Genomic DNA, 22,173 nt, shown 5'->3' on the forward strand with positions numbered 1-22,173 from the left:
ATGGGTCTACTTAAATGCAGATTTTTTTTCAATAAATACGATGAAGTACTGTAATTGTATTTTCTCTCCCTTATGATTTTCTTAATAATATTTTCTTTTCTCTAGCTTTATTGTAAAAACAGAGGATATAACACATACACAAAACATGTGTTAATCAACTGCTAATATTATTAGGCTTCCAGTTAAAGGTAGGCTTTTAGTAGTTAAGTTTAGGGGAAATCAAAAGTTATACATGGATTTTCAAAAGAGCGAGTGTGGGACTGGGGTGGGGGCTAGTGCCTCTAACCCTTGCATTGTTCAAGGGCCAACTCTATAAAAGGACACAAGGACTCTGAAGGGATGATGGATGTGTTCACTATCTTGACTATAGTGATGGTTTCATAGATATATACATACGTCAAAACTTATTAAATTGTACGCTTTAATTAGATGTAGCTTACTGATATACATATGTCAAAACTTATCAAATTGTACGCTTTAATTAGATGTAGCTTGCTGAATGTCAATAATATTTCAGTAAGGCTGTTTTTAAGAAGGCAGCATAAATATTTCATAATTATCTCCTTAAATTCAAAATTCAGTTCCTACTTTTCATTCCCTTGAATTATTCTCAAGATTTTATGTGGTTTCATTATCAAAAGAGCCTCTATTCTTTTCCCTAGTTTCAAGTTTTTATTTAAATTCCAGTTAGTTAACATACAGTGTAATATTAGTTTCAGGAGTAGAATTTAGTGATTATCACTTACATACAACATCCAGTGCTCTTCACAAGTGCCCTCCTTAATATCCGTCACCCATTTAACCCACCTCCCCCACCTACCTCCAACTCCAGCATCTCTCAGTTCTCTATAGTTGAGTCTGTTTTCTTCTTTGCCTCTCTTTTTCTTCCCCCTACATTCATCTGTTCTGTTTCTTAAATTCCACATATGAGAGAAATCATATGGTATTTGTCTTTCTCTGACTTATTTTGCTTAGCATAACAATCTCTAGCTCCATCCACATCGCTGATTTTTGAAGATTTTATTTTATTGATATTGAATTGATGGATTTGATCCATTCAAAAACACAGATAACCAACTATTACACAATATAAAATTCCAAATACTTCTGAAATAAGAGAGGGGATACATAATTCAAATAAACATTTTCTTAAAAATGTGTTTCTGCTATAAGATCATTTTTTCTGTCCTTCACAAATCTAGTTCTTTAATTGGAGGGTGAGACGAACCATGAGAGACTATGGACTCTGAGAAACAAACCGAGGGTTCTAGAGGGGAGGGCGGTGGGGGGTGGGTTAGCCTGGTGATGGGTATTAAAGAGGGCGCATACTGAATGGAGCACTGGGTGTTATGCACAAACAATGAATCATGGAACACTACATCAAAAACTAATGATGTAATGTATGGTGATTAACATAATATAAATAAATAAATAAATAAATAATAAATAAATAAATAAATAAATAGAATCCAGTAACTGATACAGATACATTTCGCCTTGTTAATTTTATAATATAAAAGAAATACATTACCTGGCCATTCTAATGTCTTTTTCTACCATTGCCTTGGCCAACTCAACATGAATATCCATGGGTTGCAATATATGCATAGTTGATGGATGCTGAAATCGACACTTTTTCCAGTCTTCCTCTTTAAAAAAATTTTTAAATTAGTTTTTCAGACATTCTGTGAAAAATTACTCTAATAGAAGACAGCAAACATATTCAATAAATACTAATTTTTATTTCTTTCAGCATATGTAAATGACCTTTATTTTTTAAAATAAGATTGACGGTTAATATCGTAACTGTTTATTTTAAAATGTTTTCTAGTTAGCAGTAACAGTTCATAATAAGTGGGCACTTTTCCCCACTTAATTACTAAACAATTCCCATTGGATTATTACTGCTCTATGAATACTAAAATAATTTGCTATAATAAATTATACAGTCCACATCAGAGAAAAAAATTAAAATTCGCCCATGCTCTAAAAATGAGGGTTATTAATGACAAGGAATTTCAGTGTCTATTTTTTCCCATGTCTACTCTAACCCCATTTGACATTCTTTAGCCTCATCCTGGGTCCATCACGTCTAGGCTATCAATCTGGCTTACGTCTCTAAAGACTATGAAGTGATTCACAAGTACTGACAAAGGATAGTCTATAGTAGGGAATAAAAACATAAAGGAAAAAAATCAGTGGGAAAGAAATAGTTTTATATACAAACATGTTTATAAGCATTAGTGCATATGTGATGGGGGGACAGAACAATCAAAACGGCCTACAACAGATTAAAATAAACAATGATACAAAAACAAAAAATTAATAAAATAAGACCAACAGGAGTCAAAAAATGTGATATAAAAATAATTGTAAATATTTATTTGGAGGATGTTTATATAACATCTTGCATTTTAAAGCCAATAGGAAAAAAAAAATAGAGGACTTTATTGCCCTGATTCTGGAATTAGTGATCAAGGTAGGTGGTTGCAGTAAAAAAAGGGAAAAAAAAATAGAAAATGACAGAGGACAAAAAGAGGTTTCTGGGGTTCCTTAGAGAAATTACACTAGTTTAGCACATAATTCTAAAACAAAAATGAGTTTTATTAAGATTTTATCATAAAAAAGTATAATAATCACTTTCCTCCAAAAAAAAAAAAAGTTCCAAAGTCAGACTTTCCAACAGAATCCTACACAGACCTTAAGTGATGGCAATCACTGAACATCTTTTATCACTTATAACTCAAACAATTATTATTAAGTACATATGAAAGAAAAGGCCGTTTTAATGGTCTGTGTAAAATGGTCTGTGTAAAAGTACTTCCCTCCAAGGAATTAATACATAAAGCATTATGTATTTACATTTTAATAAATCTCTTCATTCCTACTAGAGTATATACTCTGTGCATAGAGTTACTTTCTTTCTTCCAATGACCTACCACAAAGTGCTAAATTCAAGGATATTTAGCAAATAATTATTGCTTTTAGAAACTAAACAAGTATAGAGAACCAGCGTTCTTTACTTAAGCAAACACCATAACTTTTGGAAAATAATTAATTACCTTTAGGGTTTTAAGACTATATCCATACTTGTCAGATATCTACAAAAGTAGGTTATAATACTACTGAAATAATGACTAGGCTAATACAGTCAAAATATTTAAAAATAAAGTAACAAGGGAAGACAACACTGAGACATCCCAAAAGCACCGAGACAGAAAAACTTAAGCCAATAGCAACTCCTATTTTTGTGTTCTGGGCAGTTTCATAGTCACATCACAACAAAATAGGTAATGACTGGACCTAGATTCAAACGGTGCTAAGTACCTGAAGATGAATAGGCATATTTCTATCTCTATTTCTACCTGTGGCAATGATTTGCACTGATGGGCTCCAATTTGGTTTTCTTAAGTGACCAACAGGATATGTGTTCAAAACATTGTCAGGGTTGATATACATGCACACATATTTACCTAAGCTATTCAACATAATTTCAAGATCCTAAAAATTGAGCAAAAGCTTACCTGCTCTTACAAAGAGTAACTGCACACTTTTTATTTCAACATCAAACTTGTCATATGCTTTATCCATTATTTCTTCCAGAGATGAATTATTAGTCTTCTGCAAACCTTGATCTTTACTGTTAAGCTAAAATGGACAAAAACTTCAATTTTCTTAACAGAAAAATATATTAATATTTTTGTTGTGTTTTCTTAAAACCTAACTAAAATGAAAACACTGTCCTTAGTGAGTTCACGTTCTGCTTAATTTTCTGACAATTTTTTCAAGTATTTTATTAGGAATATAATATTTCAGTATACATCTTTAATATGTTTGGGTACTAGGTGCTCAGCATATTTGTATTAATTAGAAGATCAGTTACACAGCTGTCTACCTCAACGAATCTGTCTAGACATGCAACTCTTCCTAGCTCTCAGCAGTTATTGCAACTCATGGCTCAGCACCCCTACAACCTAACCTCTTCACCATGAAATCACAGGTTTTGTTCCTTCTTCTTCTCATTACATCACCTGAATAAACAGGCCATTAGAATTCAGCTTCAACCTCCACTTCCTTTTCCCTCTTCCCAAAGGAAGCAAGGATCCATTCGGGACTATATTTTTTGAAATCTTCACTTTTTCTCAGATGCTTGGATTTCTAATGGGTTCAACACCCAAAACCTTAGCGTTCTCTTACTCAATTTAATTGCTGACAGTGGTATAACAAGTATATTAGTATGTGTATAATTTCCTATCGTCAAAATAAGTAAATTAACAAATAACACTGTGCAATTAAACTCTGGACATCTAGGAGTACTTCTCTACAACTAGAAAAATACAGCAGTAATCCAGTCCTCAATATCAAATCATCTACCATTCCAGAAAATTTTAGGGGTTTTCCATGTTTTTTTTAATAGCCATAAAATATAGATAAAATACTCAATCTAAGCTAGTCTTGACAAAATACTAAGAAGAAATAAGTCTAAGTTTAATTTAAGTAAACTCTGAGGGAAAAACAGCAAACTGTCAGATAGCTAGCTTCCAACCTGAGCAAAAATGGGCAGGAAGAAATGGATATACACCTACCTGAAATGTACCAAAGTCTAAAATGAGAAGATCTGACTTTTCATGGTGGAAACCTGTCTGTGGAAGTATTAGATAAGAAGGCTTCAGATTTATCCTTAAATCAAGGACTTTTCGAGTTTCAATAATGTGTGTAAGTCCTAAAAGAAATAATAAAAGATTAGATGGTCAAGTTGACATATGTAAATATATTATTAACAATAAGAATATGAGTATCACTTGAAAAGTATTATGGAGGAGCATCAGTTCTCACAGACTATCCTCAAAATTAAGCATCTAAGGTGAAACCGCATATGGTCAATGGGAGACAATCGTATCATTACAGTACAGTAAACCCAACATAGCTAGTATTTTATCCAGAGAGAGAAAAATTCATTTTTTTGAACACTTTTTTTAAATTATTTATTTGACAGAGAGAGACACAGCCAGAGAGGGAACACAAGCAGGGGGAGTGGGAGAGGGAGAAGCAGGCTTCCTGCCGAGCAGGGAGCCCAATGCGGGGCTTGATCCCAGTACCCTGGGATCATGACCCCAGCCGAAGGCAGACGCTTAAAGACTGAACCACCCAGGCGCCCCAAAATTCATCATTTCTTTAGTTAAGCAACCACATAAAGTACTTGGCTTGAGTTTAGAGACCATGCTGTATAAAAGTATGTTTCTTTAGAACCAGATTTACACACAAAGTTTTCATTAGAATAGATAAAATTTTGAATTTCATTGATGTTTATGCAGATAAGTTCTTTACCTGTAGTTGTTCTCTCTTTAATTTCTTCCAGCTTCATTAATGTAGCTGATGTTATTTGTTCAAGATCTAATCCTTTATTTGATTGAAAGAATTCAACCACTGCATTGATGGTTTTCTGTAAAGTAATTTAAAATATAAGCACGCTATACACAGTACTTTCCATATTATAAATTTTAAAGTTTCAGTTTAATTCTAAACAACTGTGGCTCCAAACTTAGGAGATACCTCCAAAGATACTCTGCCCTATTGCATCTCTCTCTGGTGGAAAAAAAAAATCTAAAAAAAGGAATAGCCCAAGTAAGCTTACTAGAGAGGCAACAAATGTGTGCATGTCATTAAGGTGACTTTGTATGTTCTAAGGTGTCATGTTGATATAGCAATGGACATTACTACTAAACTATACACTTAAAAATTGCCAAGATGGTAAAGTACATGTATTTTACCACAATTTAAATTTTTTTTTAATTTAAAAAATTAAATTAAACCCTGCCTGTGACTACACTTCTAAACTGTAAAGTAAAAAAAAAGTCACGGTTCTCAACAACAGAGTAGGACGAACTTACAAGGGATGCAATGACTAGTGATCCTGTTGGCTAGCCTGAGATAAGTTAAGAGCATTTGAATAAAAGATGGAACCACAGATACAGAACTTGAGCCAGCATTTTCAATGACATCTAAAGTTAATGCTTTTTTTTATATGAACAATATTTAAAATTCTTTTATTACTCGTAAAGCAATTTGAATTGGTCCAGATATTTAGGGGAAAGGGAAAATAAGCAAAACTGAACTGGAACAAGAAGTCAGTGTATAACTATTTGGGAGTAGTTGGTACAATAAACAGACTTTTTTTTTTAAAAGGTTTTATTTATTTGAGAGAAAGTAAGTGCACACAGGTGCACACACAAGTGGGGGTGGTAGGCAGACTGAACCACCCAGGCACTCCAACACAGACTTTTTGAATAGTATATTAGATTTTTTTTTTTTACTTTAACATAAGCATAGACAAGTACAATAGAAAAAAAATGACAGCATATGAAAAAGTAAAATTAACTGGTAAGCATGTACTGCTTTTAAAACAAGAAAAAAGTGTTAGTAAACTTAGTTGCTAAGTAAATAAATGTTAGGTATAAAAGGAAAAATAAGAACACCATATGTCAGAAGTATAAGATAGGTTTAATCAAGATTGACTTTCTCCTTGCACTTACAGCATCGTAGATGACCTCCACAGGCTGAGACTGAACAATCAGAGTCTGGTCAGCCGTGCTATTCTCTGGATTGGTTTCAAACTCGATTTTAAGCAAGGATGAGGTAGTATCACCAATGGAAGCCACGAGTGACGGTACAACACCCTGCTGTTTCAGACCTGTTATATACCAATGTTCTAATTTTGCTTCCACCCTACAATCCAGTGAGTAAATAAATAATATAATTAACATGCTGTGTAACATAATGGGTTAAAATATAAATTTTCCTTTTAAAAAAATTCCTTTGAGAGCCAGTACTATACCTATTACCCAAGGTAAAGTCCAAACTCCTTGGCCGGGCATTTAATTACCCATACAATCTGGGGTTTTGTTTTGGTTTTTGGCTCTTCTCATCTGCATGAGAAACCCGCTTTGGCCAACTCCTGAACACTACAGAAGTTCTGATGATCACTGTTACATGAATGTAAGCTACACTTCACTCAGGGAACTCAACCCTCTATTTCATGTCACCTGAAAACACCCTCATCCCTGCTTTTTCTTTCTACTCAGCTACCCTAAATCCCAATTCTTCTAACCCAAGTTATTCTCCTCTGCAGCTGAGCTTGTGTAGCATTAACCTCAAGGATTTCACTTTACACCATCTTCTCACCTACAGCTCTCTAATATGTTACATAATTCTTATATTATTAACTTTTTGGTTATCCTCTCTTAACATCTACAGCATAAACTTCTTAAAAACAGAAACTTAATGTTCCTATGCTAGCCTTCATAGTATCAAACTGATAAATTTAACAGTATCCAATAAATTTTTTAAAGGAAAGAACAGAGGGTAGAATAAATGATGAACTCCTCATACAGCTTTGTAACAAAACAAATTCAAATATAAAAAGACCATCTGACACACAAAAGGAAAAGAAACTAAAGAAGTTGTTTAATGCTAAATAACACTATTTTTTGGCCAAGTCATATCTAGAAATAAAAACTGAAATAATAAGCTTTTTAAAACTTACTTAAGTGCTTGTGCTCCTGGTCGCTGAGATATTTGGGTGCCCAGGTCAATTATCTGAATTTTCAGTACTTCTGGGATATTTTTGTTTTCTCTTAATGTGACAGACGTGCTGACTAGTCTCAGTGTCATTATATGGGCAACATACTAAACAAAAAGATTGAATGAAAATAGTTATAGTTTAATTATTAGTTTCTTTAATAATTTCTTATTTAAATTTGTTGAATTATAAGGTGATCTAAATGTTCAAAAAGAACATTAGCAACTTCAATACAAAATTACAAAATTGTTCAAAAAGGACAACTACAAGAGATCCAAAATTCATTTCCCCTAGTTTTAGAGATAATAAAAATGAAACTTGATAAAATATTTTGTCACATAAAGACTCAATTCACCAACTTTCACTGAAGCAAACTAATTCAGACCAATCCTCTGGCTCAAAAACTGGACAAAATATAGAGAACATCTGCTTGATGTCTTCGAAGGGTTAAAAAAACACTGAGGAAAAAAAAAATCCTGACGAAAAAATAGGTCAAAACAAGGTAGAACAGAGAAGCAGGGAGTTGATTCTCATCAAAACGTAAAGGAAGACATTAAGAGAGGAAGATTCATAAAACAGAAAATTAACAAAATGGCAACAGTAAGTCCTTACCTAAATAATTACTTTAAAAGTAGGGAGATTAAATTTTCCAATAAAAAGATAAAGAATGGCAAAATGGATTTAAAAAAAAATAAGATCCAATGATATGCTGCCTACAAGAAAGACACTCACTTTAGCTTTAAGGACACACATAGACTAAAAGTGAAGGAATGGAAAAAGATACTTCAAGCAAATAGTAACTCTCCTCAAAAAGGGTAGCAATATTTAAATCAGAAGAAAATAAACTTTAAGTTAAATGTTGTCAAAAGAGACAAGAAGGTCATTATATAATGATAAAGAGATCAGTCAATCAAGAAAACATAAGATTTGTCAATACTTATGCACCCAACATTACAGTACCTAAATACATAAAGCAAATACTAACAGAACTAAAAAGAGAAATAAATGGCAATAGCTGGGGACTTCAATAACCCACTCTCAACAACAGATAGCTCATCCTAACAGAGAATCATAAAGAAACAGTGGATTTAAACACTGTAAGCCAAAGGGATCTAAGAGACATGCACAAAACATTCCACTCAACAGCAGCAGAATAAACATTCTTCTCAAGCCCACAGGAACATTTCCTAGGATAGATCATATATTAGGCAATGAAACAAGTCTCAAAAAATTCAAGAAGGTATCAATTATATCAAGTATCTTTCCCAACCACAATGGAATAAGATTTTAATAAGAGGAAAGCTACATAATTCACTAATATGTGGAAATTAAACAACACACACCCCTGAACAACCACTGTATCAAGAGTAGATCAAAAGGAAAATAAAAAAACAGCATGAGATAAACAAAAATGGAAACTCAATACATCAAAACTTATGGGATGCAGCAGAAGCATCTTCCTTCTAATAGGGAAGTTTATAGTGATAAATTCATACAAGAAAAAAGAAGGATCTCAAATAAACAACTTTACACCTCAAGGAACTAGAAAAAGAAGAACAAACTAAGCCCAAAGTTAAGGATTTTACTTATTTACTTTTCAGAGAGAGGAAGAGCACAAGCAGGGGAGTGGCAGGCAGAGGGAGAAGCAGGCTCCCCGCCGAGCAAGGAGCCCGATGCGGGACTCGATCCCAGGACCTGAGCCAAAGGCAGAAGCTTAACCAACTGAGCCTCCCAGGCATTCCAAAGCCCAAAGTTAGAAGAAGAAAGGACATTATAAAAATTAGAGAAGAACTAAATGAAATAGAGAATAAAAAACAATAGAAAAGATTAATAAAACCAAAAGTTGATTCTTTTAAAAACAAAACTGTCAAACCTTTAGCTAGACTAAGCAAGAAAAAAAGATGACACATGTGAATAAAATTATAAGTAAAAGAGGAGATATTACACCTGATACCACAGAAGTACAAAGGATCATAAGAGACTACTATGAACACCTATATACCAATAAATTAGACAACCTAGAAAAAAATGGATAAATTTCTAGAAATGGACAATCCACCAAGACTGAATCATGAAGAAATACAAAATCCGAACAGACCAATAACGAGTAGGTGATCGAGTCAGTAATCAGAAACCTCCCGACAAAGAAAACCTCAGGACCAGATAATGTCACTGGTAAATTCTATCAAACATTTAAAAAAGAATTTACTCCAATTCTTCTCACACATTCTTGTGAGAAAAAACAAATGATAACATTTTTATAAAAATCAATAACTCATTTAACCCAATTCAAGATAATACAGTAAAATGAAATAAAATATTTCTTAAACCACCTAAAAAATAATTACCTGCTTGGGTAAAGCTAAGTTGTGGGTGCTCTCACTATAACCAATAGCAGTGAAGAGCTTATCTTTTTCCTCTGGAGTCATAATGTCATCAATAGCTACAAAGCAAGGACAGTATTTTAAGAAATCAATTGCTTCAGTTTTACAGATACAATAAAAACAATCAAACCAAACTAACAAGTGCCCTAAAATCAATGCTAAAGCAAAAGCAGTAAGATATATATACTGTGTATACTAATATACTACTGTGCCTACTTAAAACAAACATCATGCATTTGCTTGCTTATGTCAAGAAAAGGCAAAGAGACACCATTAAGGGAATTCTGGTCTCACATAAGGATTTTAGAATTCCCTAAGTACGTTAAAAATTAAGTGAAACTTCTGATATCCATGTAAAAAGTAACAATAAGAAATGTCAGATGTTGACATTTCTGAATTCAAACTTATAAAATTTCACACAAATAATTTCCTCAGAAATATCAAAGTTTTAATTTAGTTAGATAAACCCAGACATGTTCCACCCTGAAATATTTGCTTATACCTTTACACTAATTTGCTTATAATAAACGTAAAAGTCCACTAACTGGCTAAAATAGAATTTATATATTTTTTACTTATCAGTGTACAATAAATTATCCGACTTGGAACTTACTTTCAGGAATCAAAGATTCTTCATCTTTTTTCTTAGACTCCTTCTTACCCCAAAACCCACTAAACCAGCCTCCACGTTTCTCGCCTGTGTCAGTAGACTTTTTCCTTAATTTTTGCCCAGATCGAATCACCTGAAAAGTAAACATTTTTAAATTTAATTGAAGAGTAAATGCCCTCTTCATTTTCAGGTATAGCCAGGTAAAAACAATGGTTAATTATTTTAACACTACGTTAACGCTAACGTTAAAAACGGTCAAGAAAGCCTTCTGAAATGGGGTTCAACATGATTTGGTTAATATAGTTCCACCATTAATTTACTTTACACACCTACTGATCAAATTTTGATGATGCTGCATTTTAACAGAAATACAGTAAAGGCTTTAAGTGAATTTTTTTGAGCAATATGTCTTCCAAATATTTAAGTTAACAGCCACTAAGACTGCAGATTTATAAAATGAAAAGTTCTCTATAAAGGAGATGCTTCCACACTCAGAAGTATTAGTTTAAAACAATCATATTTCAGAATTCATATACATTACTGGTTTGCTAACAATGGACATGGGAGAGGGGTCAAATATAAATAAAAACAGATAGTCCTTGAATCTCATTTCATTCTCTTCTCAATAAATCCTGGCTTGATTTTCTGCAACTCCTTGAAATACTAAAATATAGATGAATAACTAAAAAGCAGAAAACAGAGAATAAATAGAAGAAAGGTGATAAATAATTTGGATTCTATCTTCTCACTCCCTAAGTAAACTTTAATAATTTTCCCACTTAAATATTATAATATTTAAATTAGTAGTACATTGGTAACCTATTGCAAGCCTCCCTGTGTAACAAAAGGTGAAATACTCCAAAAGAGAAGTTGAAAAAAAAGTTGAATTAGTAAAGAGAAGTTTAAACTAAGTTAAGTAAGTTCTCTTTATCTTCATTTATTTATTTTTAAAGATTTTATTTATTTGAGAGAGAGAGTACAAAAGAGAGCATAAGCAGGGGTTGGGGGGGAGGGACAGAGGGAGAAGCAGACTCCCCGCTGAGCAGGGAGCCCCACACAGGACTCGATCCCAGGACCCTGGGATCATGACCTGAGCCGAAGGCAGATGCTTAACCAACTGAGCCACCCAGGCGCCCAAGTAAGTTCTCTTCTTTAACAACGAGATGTTAAAAAGGGGAATAGGTATACATCTGTGAACAAAACTATCGAAGTTTCATCATTTATACTTTAGCCATAACTATCTTTTGTCAAGCTTACCAATCCATTTTCAGCAGTCAGAAATGTAATAAGAACTATATATCTGATCACTTTATATTCTATATGAAATAATATTTAAATAATATTTAACTTCTTTATTCTCTTGGCATAGAAGATTAGTGTACTTTTGTATATTTTTCAGAAGTAGAACTTAGACAATTTAACCTCTCTGTCTTACTTTGCTGATATAAGCTGAAGAAAATAGTACTTTCCTCAGAATTGACGGTACCCAGCAAATTAGATCAAGAAAATGTTAGCTACCAATTTCATTCCTGTTACTAAACTTTTTACTTTAAAATGTTCATGAACACAAAGCCTCAGCAAAAGCAAATCAATTCTTAGTCACCAATATCTTGAATTCTTGTCAGACATAGGCATAATATTGTTAATCCAAGCGCTTACTGTGTTTCTCTTTTGCTTTGAGATATTTTTTGAGTGGAACTAACCCCATCGTGTCCATTAACAACAGAAGTTGTAAGGGCTGAAATGTTAATGAGAAGAGGCACTTGAAATAAGAAACAAAATAAAAAATAATAAAATCTGAAAGTAGCTTCAAAAAATTTCAAATGTATCATTTAGATACAGTCTACATAATTCAAGAGTAGGTATGAATCTTTAGGACAAAGAAATCATGCAACATATGAAAAGGGCTCTTCCTTTCAAAAATAAAAGTAGTGATGAAAGACCACTATTACACCATTGACAATTGAGCAGGAGACTAGAGTAGTGCCTGAGAATGTAAAGAATAAGCATGGGGAAAATGTGCTATTTTTGTCACAAGCCAGAGATAAGTGCATATGTTCAGGCCCTGTTTGAATTTGCAAACTGAAAGTGAATGACAAATCAGTTACTGTGGATATCATAGCTCAGTGGTGTTCAATCCTTAATGCACTTAAGAATCATCAGGAAGCTTTAACAAAAACAAAAACGAAAAACAACAGCAATGCCCAAGCCCCACCACATACAATTAATCAAATCCTAAGAAGTGGACTCTAGGCATCATTTTTTTAAAAAATTCCCTATGGATCCTAATGTGCAGCAGGATTCAGAACCAACGAGGTAACTACCTAAGAGTTTCCTCAACAACAGCAGAGATCATCAAGCAGGGAGCAGATGAAACTGAGCTATTTCAGAAAAGGCACCCAATTAAATGTATATCATCTGGGTTTTTAAGCTTTAAAGAGTCTATCAACAATCTTTTAGGGAAAATGCAACCAGAGCCTGCAAGCTTAAACTTGTCTTATATACTGGACTTAATAAATAGATGGATTTATGAACAGTTCCCTATAAATCTAAATACAGGAACAGCTGTACAGTGTTTGATATTTTATTAAAATCTTTTTAACTGAGCCCCAGCCCTGGACGTAGCAGCTGCTGAAACGCTGATGCTCAAGAAGAACCAAATTGCCATTTATGAACTCCTTTTCAAGGAGAGAGTGATGGTGGCCAAGAAGGATGTCCACATGCCCAAACACCCTGAGCTGGCAGACAAGAATGTGCCCAACCTTCATGTCATGAAGGCCATACAGTCTCTCAAAGCATGAGGCTACGTAAAGGAACAGTTTGCCTGGAGACATTCTACTGCTACCTTACCAATGAGGGCATCCAGTATCTCCGTGATTACCTCCACCTGCCCCCTGAGATTGTGCCTGCCGCTCTGTGCCACAGCTGCCCTGAGACTGGCCGACCACGGCCCAAAGGTCTGGAGGGAGAGTGACCTGCAAGACTCACATGAGTGGAAGCTGACAGAGACACCTACATGCGAAGCGCTGTGCCCCCTGGCGCCAACAAGAAAGCTGAGGCCGGGTCTGGGTCAGCAACTGAGTTCCAGTTTAGAGGCGGATTTGGTCGTGGACGTGGTCAGCCACCTCAGTAAAGTTGGAGATGTTTTGTGTTGAATAAATTTGTAGCCAGAAAAAAATTAAAAAAAAAAAATCTTTTTAACTAAACCAGGGTGCCTGGATGGCTCAATGGGTAGAACATGTGACTCTTGATGTCAGGGTCGTGAGTTTAAGCCCCACATTGGGCACAGAGATTACTTAAAACAAAAACTGTTGGGGCACCCTGGTGGCTCAGTTGGTTAAGCATTGGATCTTGATATCAGCCCAGGTCTTGCTCTCAGGGTTGTGAGTTCAAGCCCCACGCAGTGATCCACGCTGGGCATGGAGCCTACTTTTAAAAAGAGAATTCTAGGTTTAGTTAAAAGGTTTTTTAAACATTTTAAAAATTAAAAGAATTTTTTTTTAATTTTTTAAGTAGGCTCCACCCCCTGCGTGGAGCACACACAGCCTGGGGCCTGAACTCACAACCCTGAGAGCAAGATCCAACGGTTAACCAACTGAGCCACAGGGGGTGCCCCTAAACATGATTTTTAAAAGAGCAAGCACGAAATTTTTTTGTTACCATCTTTTTTACCAAATATAAAAAATTTACTTTTTGGTAATATACAACATACATTTTTAAACTTTAAGGGAAACATTTTTACTTTGAAAAATAAATTAAGTTAATCATTGAGGAATTTAAAAAATAATGTTGATAAGAGACATTAAGATAACGTAGTTGACCAATGCAACATTCAACTTTCCCCCTCCCAAAGATCTATTTAAATCCCTAAAAAGTGTTATATGCAAACAATGAATCATGGAACACTACATCAAAAACTAATTATGTACTATATGGTAACTAACATAACATAATAAAAAATAAAATTTTTTTAATATTTAAAAAGATAAAGCCACTATTAGCACTGTAATCTTTGTAAAGCTTTGTAAATCTTTGACCAGCATGTCACAGACTTTGAGGGATTTTAAAATAAACTGAAAAATTTAAAAAGACTTAAAGAGACAAGACAGAGTGAATTAATTAGAAAGCACACAAATAAAAATACTAATTTCAGTGATAATAACTATGAAGAAAATAGAGCAACAAAATAAAAAATACTGGGAAAAAAACTTTCCTATATGTTGACAATTATCACTTAAAAAATACATTTAAAAATGAGAGGTGATCTACAACTATACACACACAATGTACCAGCATCTAATCCTTGGTTTTAATATTATAATTATGTCGGATATAACCATTAGGGGAAACTGAGGGGAGGGTACACAAGGACCTCTGTGAGTTATCTCGGCTTTACTGCCTATGAATCTATAATTATTTCAAAGTAAAATATATCTATATAAGACCAAAAATAAATTTTAAAATATATATGACCTAATATAAAGAGAGATACAGAATCGTTTCACGTTAATACCATCTCTGTTGTCTTCACTTCCTTCCCAGTTCAGCTAAGAGTATATGGCAAATAACTTCAGCCAATTCCTGCCTGTCTTTTAAATTCTGTGACCCTGTGGATTTTCCTTTACAATAAAAAAACTTCAGCCTTGGAGGAATCTAAGTATCTTTTCTTCATGTATATCCATCCCTTTGTCTATAGCATCCAATAATAAATCCTCTTTTGTCAATTTTTAAGCAACTGGTAACTGGTATTAAGAACACCCAATTAGGGGCATCAGTTAAGTGTCCAACTCTTGCTTTCAGCTCAGGTCATGATCTCAGTGTCCTGAGACTGAGCCCCATGTTGGGCTCCACACTGGGCATGGAGCCTGCTTAAGATTCTGTCTCTCTCTCTCTCTCTCCCTCTGCCTCTCCCCCGCCCCGTCCCCCACTTGTACTCTTTCTCTTTCAAAAAAAATTTTTTAAAAGAACATCCAATGGAAGTCAAGCAACTTAATTTAGAAAGGATTGAAATGATCTGTTCCTCTGGCATATCATTCCTTTAATTCATAGAAACAAGCCCCAGCAGTAGCTAATACCTTCTAAAATACTCATACACCCTGATCCAAAAACTGCACCTTGAGGAACTTGCCCTTAAGAAAACAAGAGATGTGGGGCACCTGGGTGGCCAAGTCGTTAAGCATTTGCCTTCGGTTCAGGTCATGATCCCAGGGTCCTGGGATGGAGCCCCACTGCTTCTCCCTCTCCCCCTTCCCCCTGCTGTGTTCCCTCTCTCACTGTGTCTCTCTTTGTCAAATAAAAAAAAAAAAAAGAGAGATGTTTGAGAAAGCATGTAGACAAGGCTGTTCATTGCAGTGTCATTTATAATTAAATATAACCAGTGGGAAATAGGGAAGCAAATTCTGATATATGCACAGAATGGAATACCAATTCAGCTATTTAAAATGTTGGATAAATTATTCTATTGGCATAAAAATGAAACACTAATAAATTTTTAAAAGAAATAAAAAGCAAGTTATAAAACCTTTTCTTGACTCCACATTCCCCACCATTTACCACTCCATCTACCTGTTCTCCCCTTACATCCACTCTCTCTCACTCCTATCAAGTTTCTACCCACATTCTTCTATAAACATTGCTTTTTAAATGATTTCCTGATTGCTAAATCCAACAATGAACTTTCAGTTCCATGGTGACATAAGCCCTCTATAGCCCATCCTTCATGCTGATGACTAAAAATTCTGAAAATATAAAAATCATCTACAACAGGGACGCCTGGGTGGCTCAGTTGGTTAAGCGTCTGCCTTCGGCTCAGGTCATGATCCCACGGTCCTGGGATCGAGTCCCTCATCAGGTTCCTTGCTCAGCGAGGAGTCTGCTTCTCCCTCAGCCTGCTGCTCCCCCTACTTGTGCTCTCTCTCTGACAAATAAACAGATAAAATCTTAAAAAAAAAAAAAAAAACCATCTACAACAGACTCTGAAAAGCAAAGTGGGCAAATGCAGGAAAGGAGTCAAAACTTGGAGAAGTGACCTTCACCAGAGTGAGTTTCCCATGTTTTTTTTTCCCCCACATGTTCTCCCTACCCTCTTACACCCCATAACTTTTCCCTCCTATTCTTGCCCTTGAGCAGTCTCCTTCCTTTTAGCATGGACATGACCTATGGCCTGTTTCTAACCAACAGAATATGGCAAAAGTGACGAGATGTATGTGATTATGTGCATGAAAACTGTACCAGCTGTCTTGCTGCAGTCTCTCTCTCCCTTTGAAAAACCAAGCTGCCATGTTGTGGGCTGTCTATGTCTGGAGGCCCATCTGGCAAGGAAATGAAATGAAATTTAGGAGCTAAGCACAGCCTCTGGCCAAAAGCCAGCAGGAAACTGTTGTTCTCCATCCCACAGGCACAAGGAGCTAAAATCTGCCAACAAAAGTAGATCCTTCATCAGTGACACTCCAGATGAAACCACAGTCCCAGCCAACATCTTGATGGTAATATTTTGAGACCTTAAGCAGAGAACTCATGTAAGCCATACCTGGACTTCTGACCCACAGAAACTCTGAGATAATAAATATGTATTGCTTTAAGCCACTGAGTTTATCATGCAGCTAGAGAAATCTACTTCACATGGCTGTACCCTGAGGCAGGCCTCAGTCATGGAACATTGCAGAGGCACAAGCAGCTGAACCCCTGAAAGAAACTCCAGTCTGGCCAAGGAATGAGAAAAATGGAGTCTGTGAAAACCAGCGGGGATGAAGGAAATGCTAGAGGGAGAAGAGTCAGAGAATGGGTTATCTCTTAATTCTGTGTATGAACCTGCATGAATTTCAGTCTAATACAAGCTTCCCATGTATAAAAGTAACCTAAATGAAAGTAGCAAAGGTTTAGAGACCTGAACTTAGATATGAACCCACCTGCACAAGTCTCCAACAAACTCTTGTATTACTCATGTGCAAAATGGACCTAAACCAACATACCAAAGGCAGAAAACATGGAATTGAGATTTGAACCATGATCCACAGAATGCAAAACATAACTAAAGATCAGAGCCTCACTAGGTTGTGTGCTAAGACAAAATAGCAACATTTTCCAGAAGATAAGAAGGACCCAGAGACTACATAATATTCACAATGCCTAGGATATAATCCAAGTTTACTTGACATGCAGTAAAAAAAAAAAAAAAAAAAAAAAAAAGGATATGTGGTCCATTTTTAAGGGAAAAGACAATTAACAGATGTCAACAGTCAGATTACCTACATGGTGAAACCAGCAGAAAACCAATGTTATCTTTGTTCCATGATAGAAAGGGAAATACACTTGAAATTATTAAACAGATTGAATTTTCAGCAGAGAAACAGAAACTATAAAAAGGAACTCGATAGGAGTTTTTGACCTGAAAAACATTATCTGAAATAAAAACTAGGATGGGCTTGAAAATAAAATGGAGATGGAAAAGTATAAACTTGAAGGCATATCAACAGAAATTATCCAATTTAAAGAACAGAGAGTAAAAAGACTGATGAAGAAAATGAAACAAAGCCTCAGGAACTTGTGGTATGTCAAAAGGTCTCAAGTTTAAGTATATACGCATATATACGTATGTATAGACGTACACATTTGTGTGTATGTGTATGAAATTGGAGTCCGAGAAGGAAAGAAGAAAGAAATCTAGACCAGAAATTATTTGAACACAGGTTTGAATTACATAGGTGTACTTACACATGGACTTTTTTCAATAAATATATGTATAGTACTGTCAATATATTTTCTCTTCCTTATGATTTTAATAACATTTTTTCACTAGCTTACTTTATTATAAGAATATAGTATATAATACATATAACATAAAAGTATGTATTAATCAACTATTTAGAAGTACAGCTTCTGGTAAACAGTAGGCTGTTAGTGGTTAAGTTCTGGGGGAGTCTAAAGTTATATGCAGGTTTTCTACTATGCAGGGGCTCCCTAACCCCTACATTGTTCAAGGGTCAACTGTGTGTGTGTGGGGGGGGGTTACAAAATCAGAGTCCAAAAAAGAAAGAAGAAAGAAATTTGATCAAACATTATTTGAAGAGGGGTGCCTGGTTCAGTGAGTTAAGTGTCCAACTCTTGATTTCAGCTCAGGTCTTGATCTCAGGGTCCTGAGTTCAAGACCAGTGTTGGGCTCCATGCTGGAAATGGAGTCTACTTAGAAAAAAATTATTTGAAAAAATAATGGCTGAAACACCCCATATTTTGGTAAATCTAATAGCCAATTTTCAGTCCCCAGCTCAGCTGACCAATCATGTATCTGTCACAGTTGATCACTCCCTCTTGCTTGCAATTCTTTCTTCACTTGACTAAGGATATTACATTCACAGAGCTTCCCAACTACACCTCTGGCAACTCCTCCATGGTCACCTTTGTTCTCATCTCTCTGACCTCTAACAGAATACTTTGGGTCTTTGGAACACTTCTCCAGCTACTCTAATTTCTTAGGTGATCTCATTCCATGTCATGGGTTTAAATACCATCGATGTACTAATCCCTCCCAAGTTTATATATCTAGCACAGATTTTTCTTCTAAGCCATACATTCATGTATCTAACAACCTAGGCCGTAGCTCCACATCATTGTCTAAAAGATAGCTAAAACTTAGTAAGTCCCAAACTGGATTCCTGATATCTCCATCTCACTCAAGCTTGTTCTATCCAGACTTCCCCATCTCATTTCATGAAAATTGCATCCTTCCAACTGCAACAGGCCAAAATCTTTAAAGTCATCTCCAACTCCTCTCTCTTACAACCCATATCTAATAAGTTGGGAAATACTAGCTCCATGTTCAAAAAACATCCAGAATATGACCCTTTCTCATCACCTCCATTGCAACTACTCTCAGCCAAGCTACCATTATCTCTACCTCAAATATTTTAGTAGCATCCTAACTGATCTCCCTATTTTCACCCTTGTTCTCCCTCTTAGAGTCTGTTTTCAAAAGAGCAGCCAGAGTGCATTTTAAAACTTAAGTGGATTATATCATTCCATTCTCAAAATGGCTTCCCAAAATCAGAGTAAAAGCCAAATTCACATAATTATAAGACCCTACAATCTGGCACCCTTCCCAACTCCCACAAGCACCCCTCCCGCTCCTCCACTATGTTACTGCTCTGACCTCATTAACCACCACTCTCTTCTCTCACCACTCTGTTAGTTCTGTGAATGAACCAGATATGCCCCCATCTCAAAACCTTTCAACTTGCTATATTCTTTCTGCCTGGTACATTTTTCCCTCAGATAGTTTTCTGGTGACTCCCTCACCTTCTTTAGGTGTTTGCTCAAATGTTTCCTTCTTCGTGAGGCTTTCCCTGACCATCCAATTTAAAACTGCAATCCTCACCATCCTCAATGCTAACCCGTGACATATTCCTTCTCTATATTCCTTTCTACTTTATTTTTATTTATGTTTTTCTTATCCTTTCTACTAGAATGTAAATAAGGAATTTTTGTCTGTTTGTTCACTTCCGTTTGCTAATGCAAACGATGATGATGATGATGAAGAAAATCACTTATTTAGTAATTATTATGTACCATGTACTCAATAGTCTAACTGTTTTACATGGATCATCATGCCCTCCTCACAGTAACCCTATGATGTTGGTACTATGAATCAATCCTATTATACAAATGAGGAAACTGAGAAACAGAGAGGTTAAATAGCCAGCCCAAGATCACACAAGTAGGCAAAGCTGATTCCAGAGTCCACACTCCTCACCATCATGCTAGTAAAATAGGCACTCAATGAGTACTTCCTAAGTAAATGAATGAACAGGTATGTGCTTTAACCCCATTTAAAAACATGAGCATGTGTTTGGATATCTATGAATATAAAAAAGACTAAAAGAACATACAAAAAGTATTAACAGTAGGTATCTTTAGTGTGAGATAATAGGTGTTTCTATTTTCTTTCTTTGTGTATCTCTCTTTCCTAACTTTTCTATCGTGAGTTGTACTGCACTTGTAATTGATTTTTTTAATTACCAAAAAAGTCTTGTTACAGAATAATAGGATTGACATGGAACAATGTGGACAAGGTAGGATATGCCAAGTGGCATAAATCAGCAAAAATTATGAAATATAAACTGATTCCAATTATGGGAAAAAAGAAGAGAAGGGAGAGAGGAGGAAGGGAAAGAGGAAGGAAGAGAAGGAAAAGGAAGCAAAGCAAAGAAAAAGTGAAAGGATGGGGGATAAAAAGCAAGTATCAGTTGGTACATATGCATGGGAGAAAAACTGGAAGACCGTATATCAAAATGTTAAGCGCAGCATTCTATGTTGCTACGATTACAGACAACTTTTATTTACTTTCTTTTTTGGGGGAGGTTCAGATTTTTTATAAAATTAAAAATTTTTTCCCTTCCATATTAGTGGGTTTTCTTTCCCTGATGTTCCAAGTTTTCTCCTGAGACTAAATGAAGGCATGGAAAATCAACCTTTATTGTTACTTGAACAACTCCCATGAAGCTTAAGATTTTTTGATCTCAAGTTTAAAGGAGTAGTATTAACATGCTTAAAACATAAAATCAGCTCATAAAAATAATTACCTCAACTTGTGCTTGTTGCCTTGCTAAAATTATGTTAAAAACATCTAGAGTCTTCTCCAAATCCTATAAAACAAAGAGATACTTGTAAACAAGAAAAATGGCATTAGATTAAAAAATATTTTATTCTAGAATTTCTAGGCTGATCCAGTCCATAAACAAACAGTAACTGTGATCTAATGAAAGGATAAGTATAAATGTGAATGTACACTTGGCTTTTATACTTTTAGTTTTTGCAATAAGGGAAATAAGTTTTCTAAGAAAGAAAATCCTCAATAAATACAATATAAAAATAAGAATTTAATGACACCATTATAGAAACAAGAATATTTAGGAGGGGGCCTTGTTTTAGGTATTATCCTTATGGTTCATACTGACTCACTCTTTTTCATACTATTTTATAACCACTGTACTAAAGGCACCATTATAAAACACAGAATTTAAAAATGCAAAATTCTACAAATCAACAACTAAGTTAAAGTAGAAACTGATCTGGGGAATTTATATAAAAATATGTAAGAATCTAACATGTATTGGGTGACCTGTGTATGAGGTAATTTATCTGCTATTTCATGCAATTCTCACAACTCTGTAAAACAGATACTGTTTCCATTTTATACATGAGAACATTAGACCTGAGATGCTGAGAAACTTGATGCTTTTTCTAATATATAATATTAGTGATTCTCATATATTTCAGAATAGGAATGCAATTAATTCTTTATATTATGAATTTGTGGCAGAAATGATTATATAATCAAGACCAGATGACATTAAGCAACTTATATATTGTGTGGTATTTTTCTATATTTCAAAAGGGGTTCCTATTTTGGGGAATAAGAGCTGTTTTTTATATATAATACTTTGAGCTCGTAAAAAAAGCCACTAACAAAATTAATAACAGACATCTAGCTAATAATAAACACATATATGAATAGCTCTGATATTGATTTTCAAAATATTATTATAAAAACCAACACATTTCTCCAAATAGTTACTAGTATTCTACTTTTATCTGATATTAGGATG

The 22,173-nt window shown here is 34.8% G+C and overlaps 1 protein-coding gene and 1 pseudogene across 6 annotated transcripts in view; one reads left to right on the plus strand and one right to left on the minus strand.

The window, feature by feature from the left end:
• VPS13C (vacuolar protein sorting 13 homolog C) overlaps positions 1–22,173 on the minus strand; it is a 182,293-nt gene that overhangs the window by 118,432 nt on the left and 41,688 nt on the right. For 5 of the 6 annotated variants that reach the window (XR_003516050.1, XM_027572704.2, XM_027572703.2 and 2 more), the window contains 9 exons: positions 21,148–21,210; positions 10,577–10,706; positions 9,928–10,022; positions 7,544–7,686; positions 6,534–6,726; positions 5,329–5,443; positions 4,587–4,723; positions 3,525–3,648; positions 1,532–1,649 (listed from right to left, as the gene is read on the minus strand). Coding sequence is in view for 5 of the 6 variants with exons in the window: in XM_027572704.2 (XP_027428505.1) it covers positions 1,532–1,649; positions 3,525–3,648; positions 4,587–4,723; positions 5,329–5,443; positions 6,534–6,726; positions 7,544–7,686; positions 9,928–10,022; positions 10,577–10,706; positions 21,148–21,210 (1,118 nt within the window). In the remaining variant the exon portion in view is untranslated. Of the gene's footprint in view, positions 1–1,531; positions 1,650–3,524; positions 3,649–4,586; positions 4,724–5,328; positions 5,444–6,533; positions 6,727–7,543; positions 7,687–9,927; positions 10,023–10,576; positions 10,707–21,147; positions 21,211–22,173 lie in introns of those variants that run through there. The other variant, XM_027572707.2, reaches the window with a different exon arrangement.
• On the plus strand, positions 13,216–13,769 carry LOC113910459 (annotated as a pseudogene).

The sequence above is a fragment of the Zalophus californianus genome, chromosome 6 (genome assembly GCF_009762305.2).
Source record: "Zalophus californianus isolate mZalCal1 chromosome 6, mZalCal1.pri.v2, whole genome shotgun sequence".
Lineage (NCBI taxonomy): Eukaryota > Metazoa > Chordata > Mammalia > Carnivora > Otariidae > Zalophus > Zalophus californianus.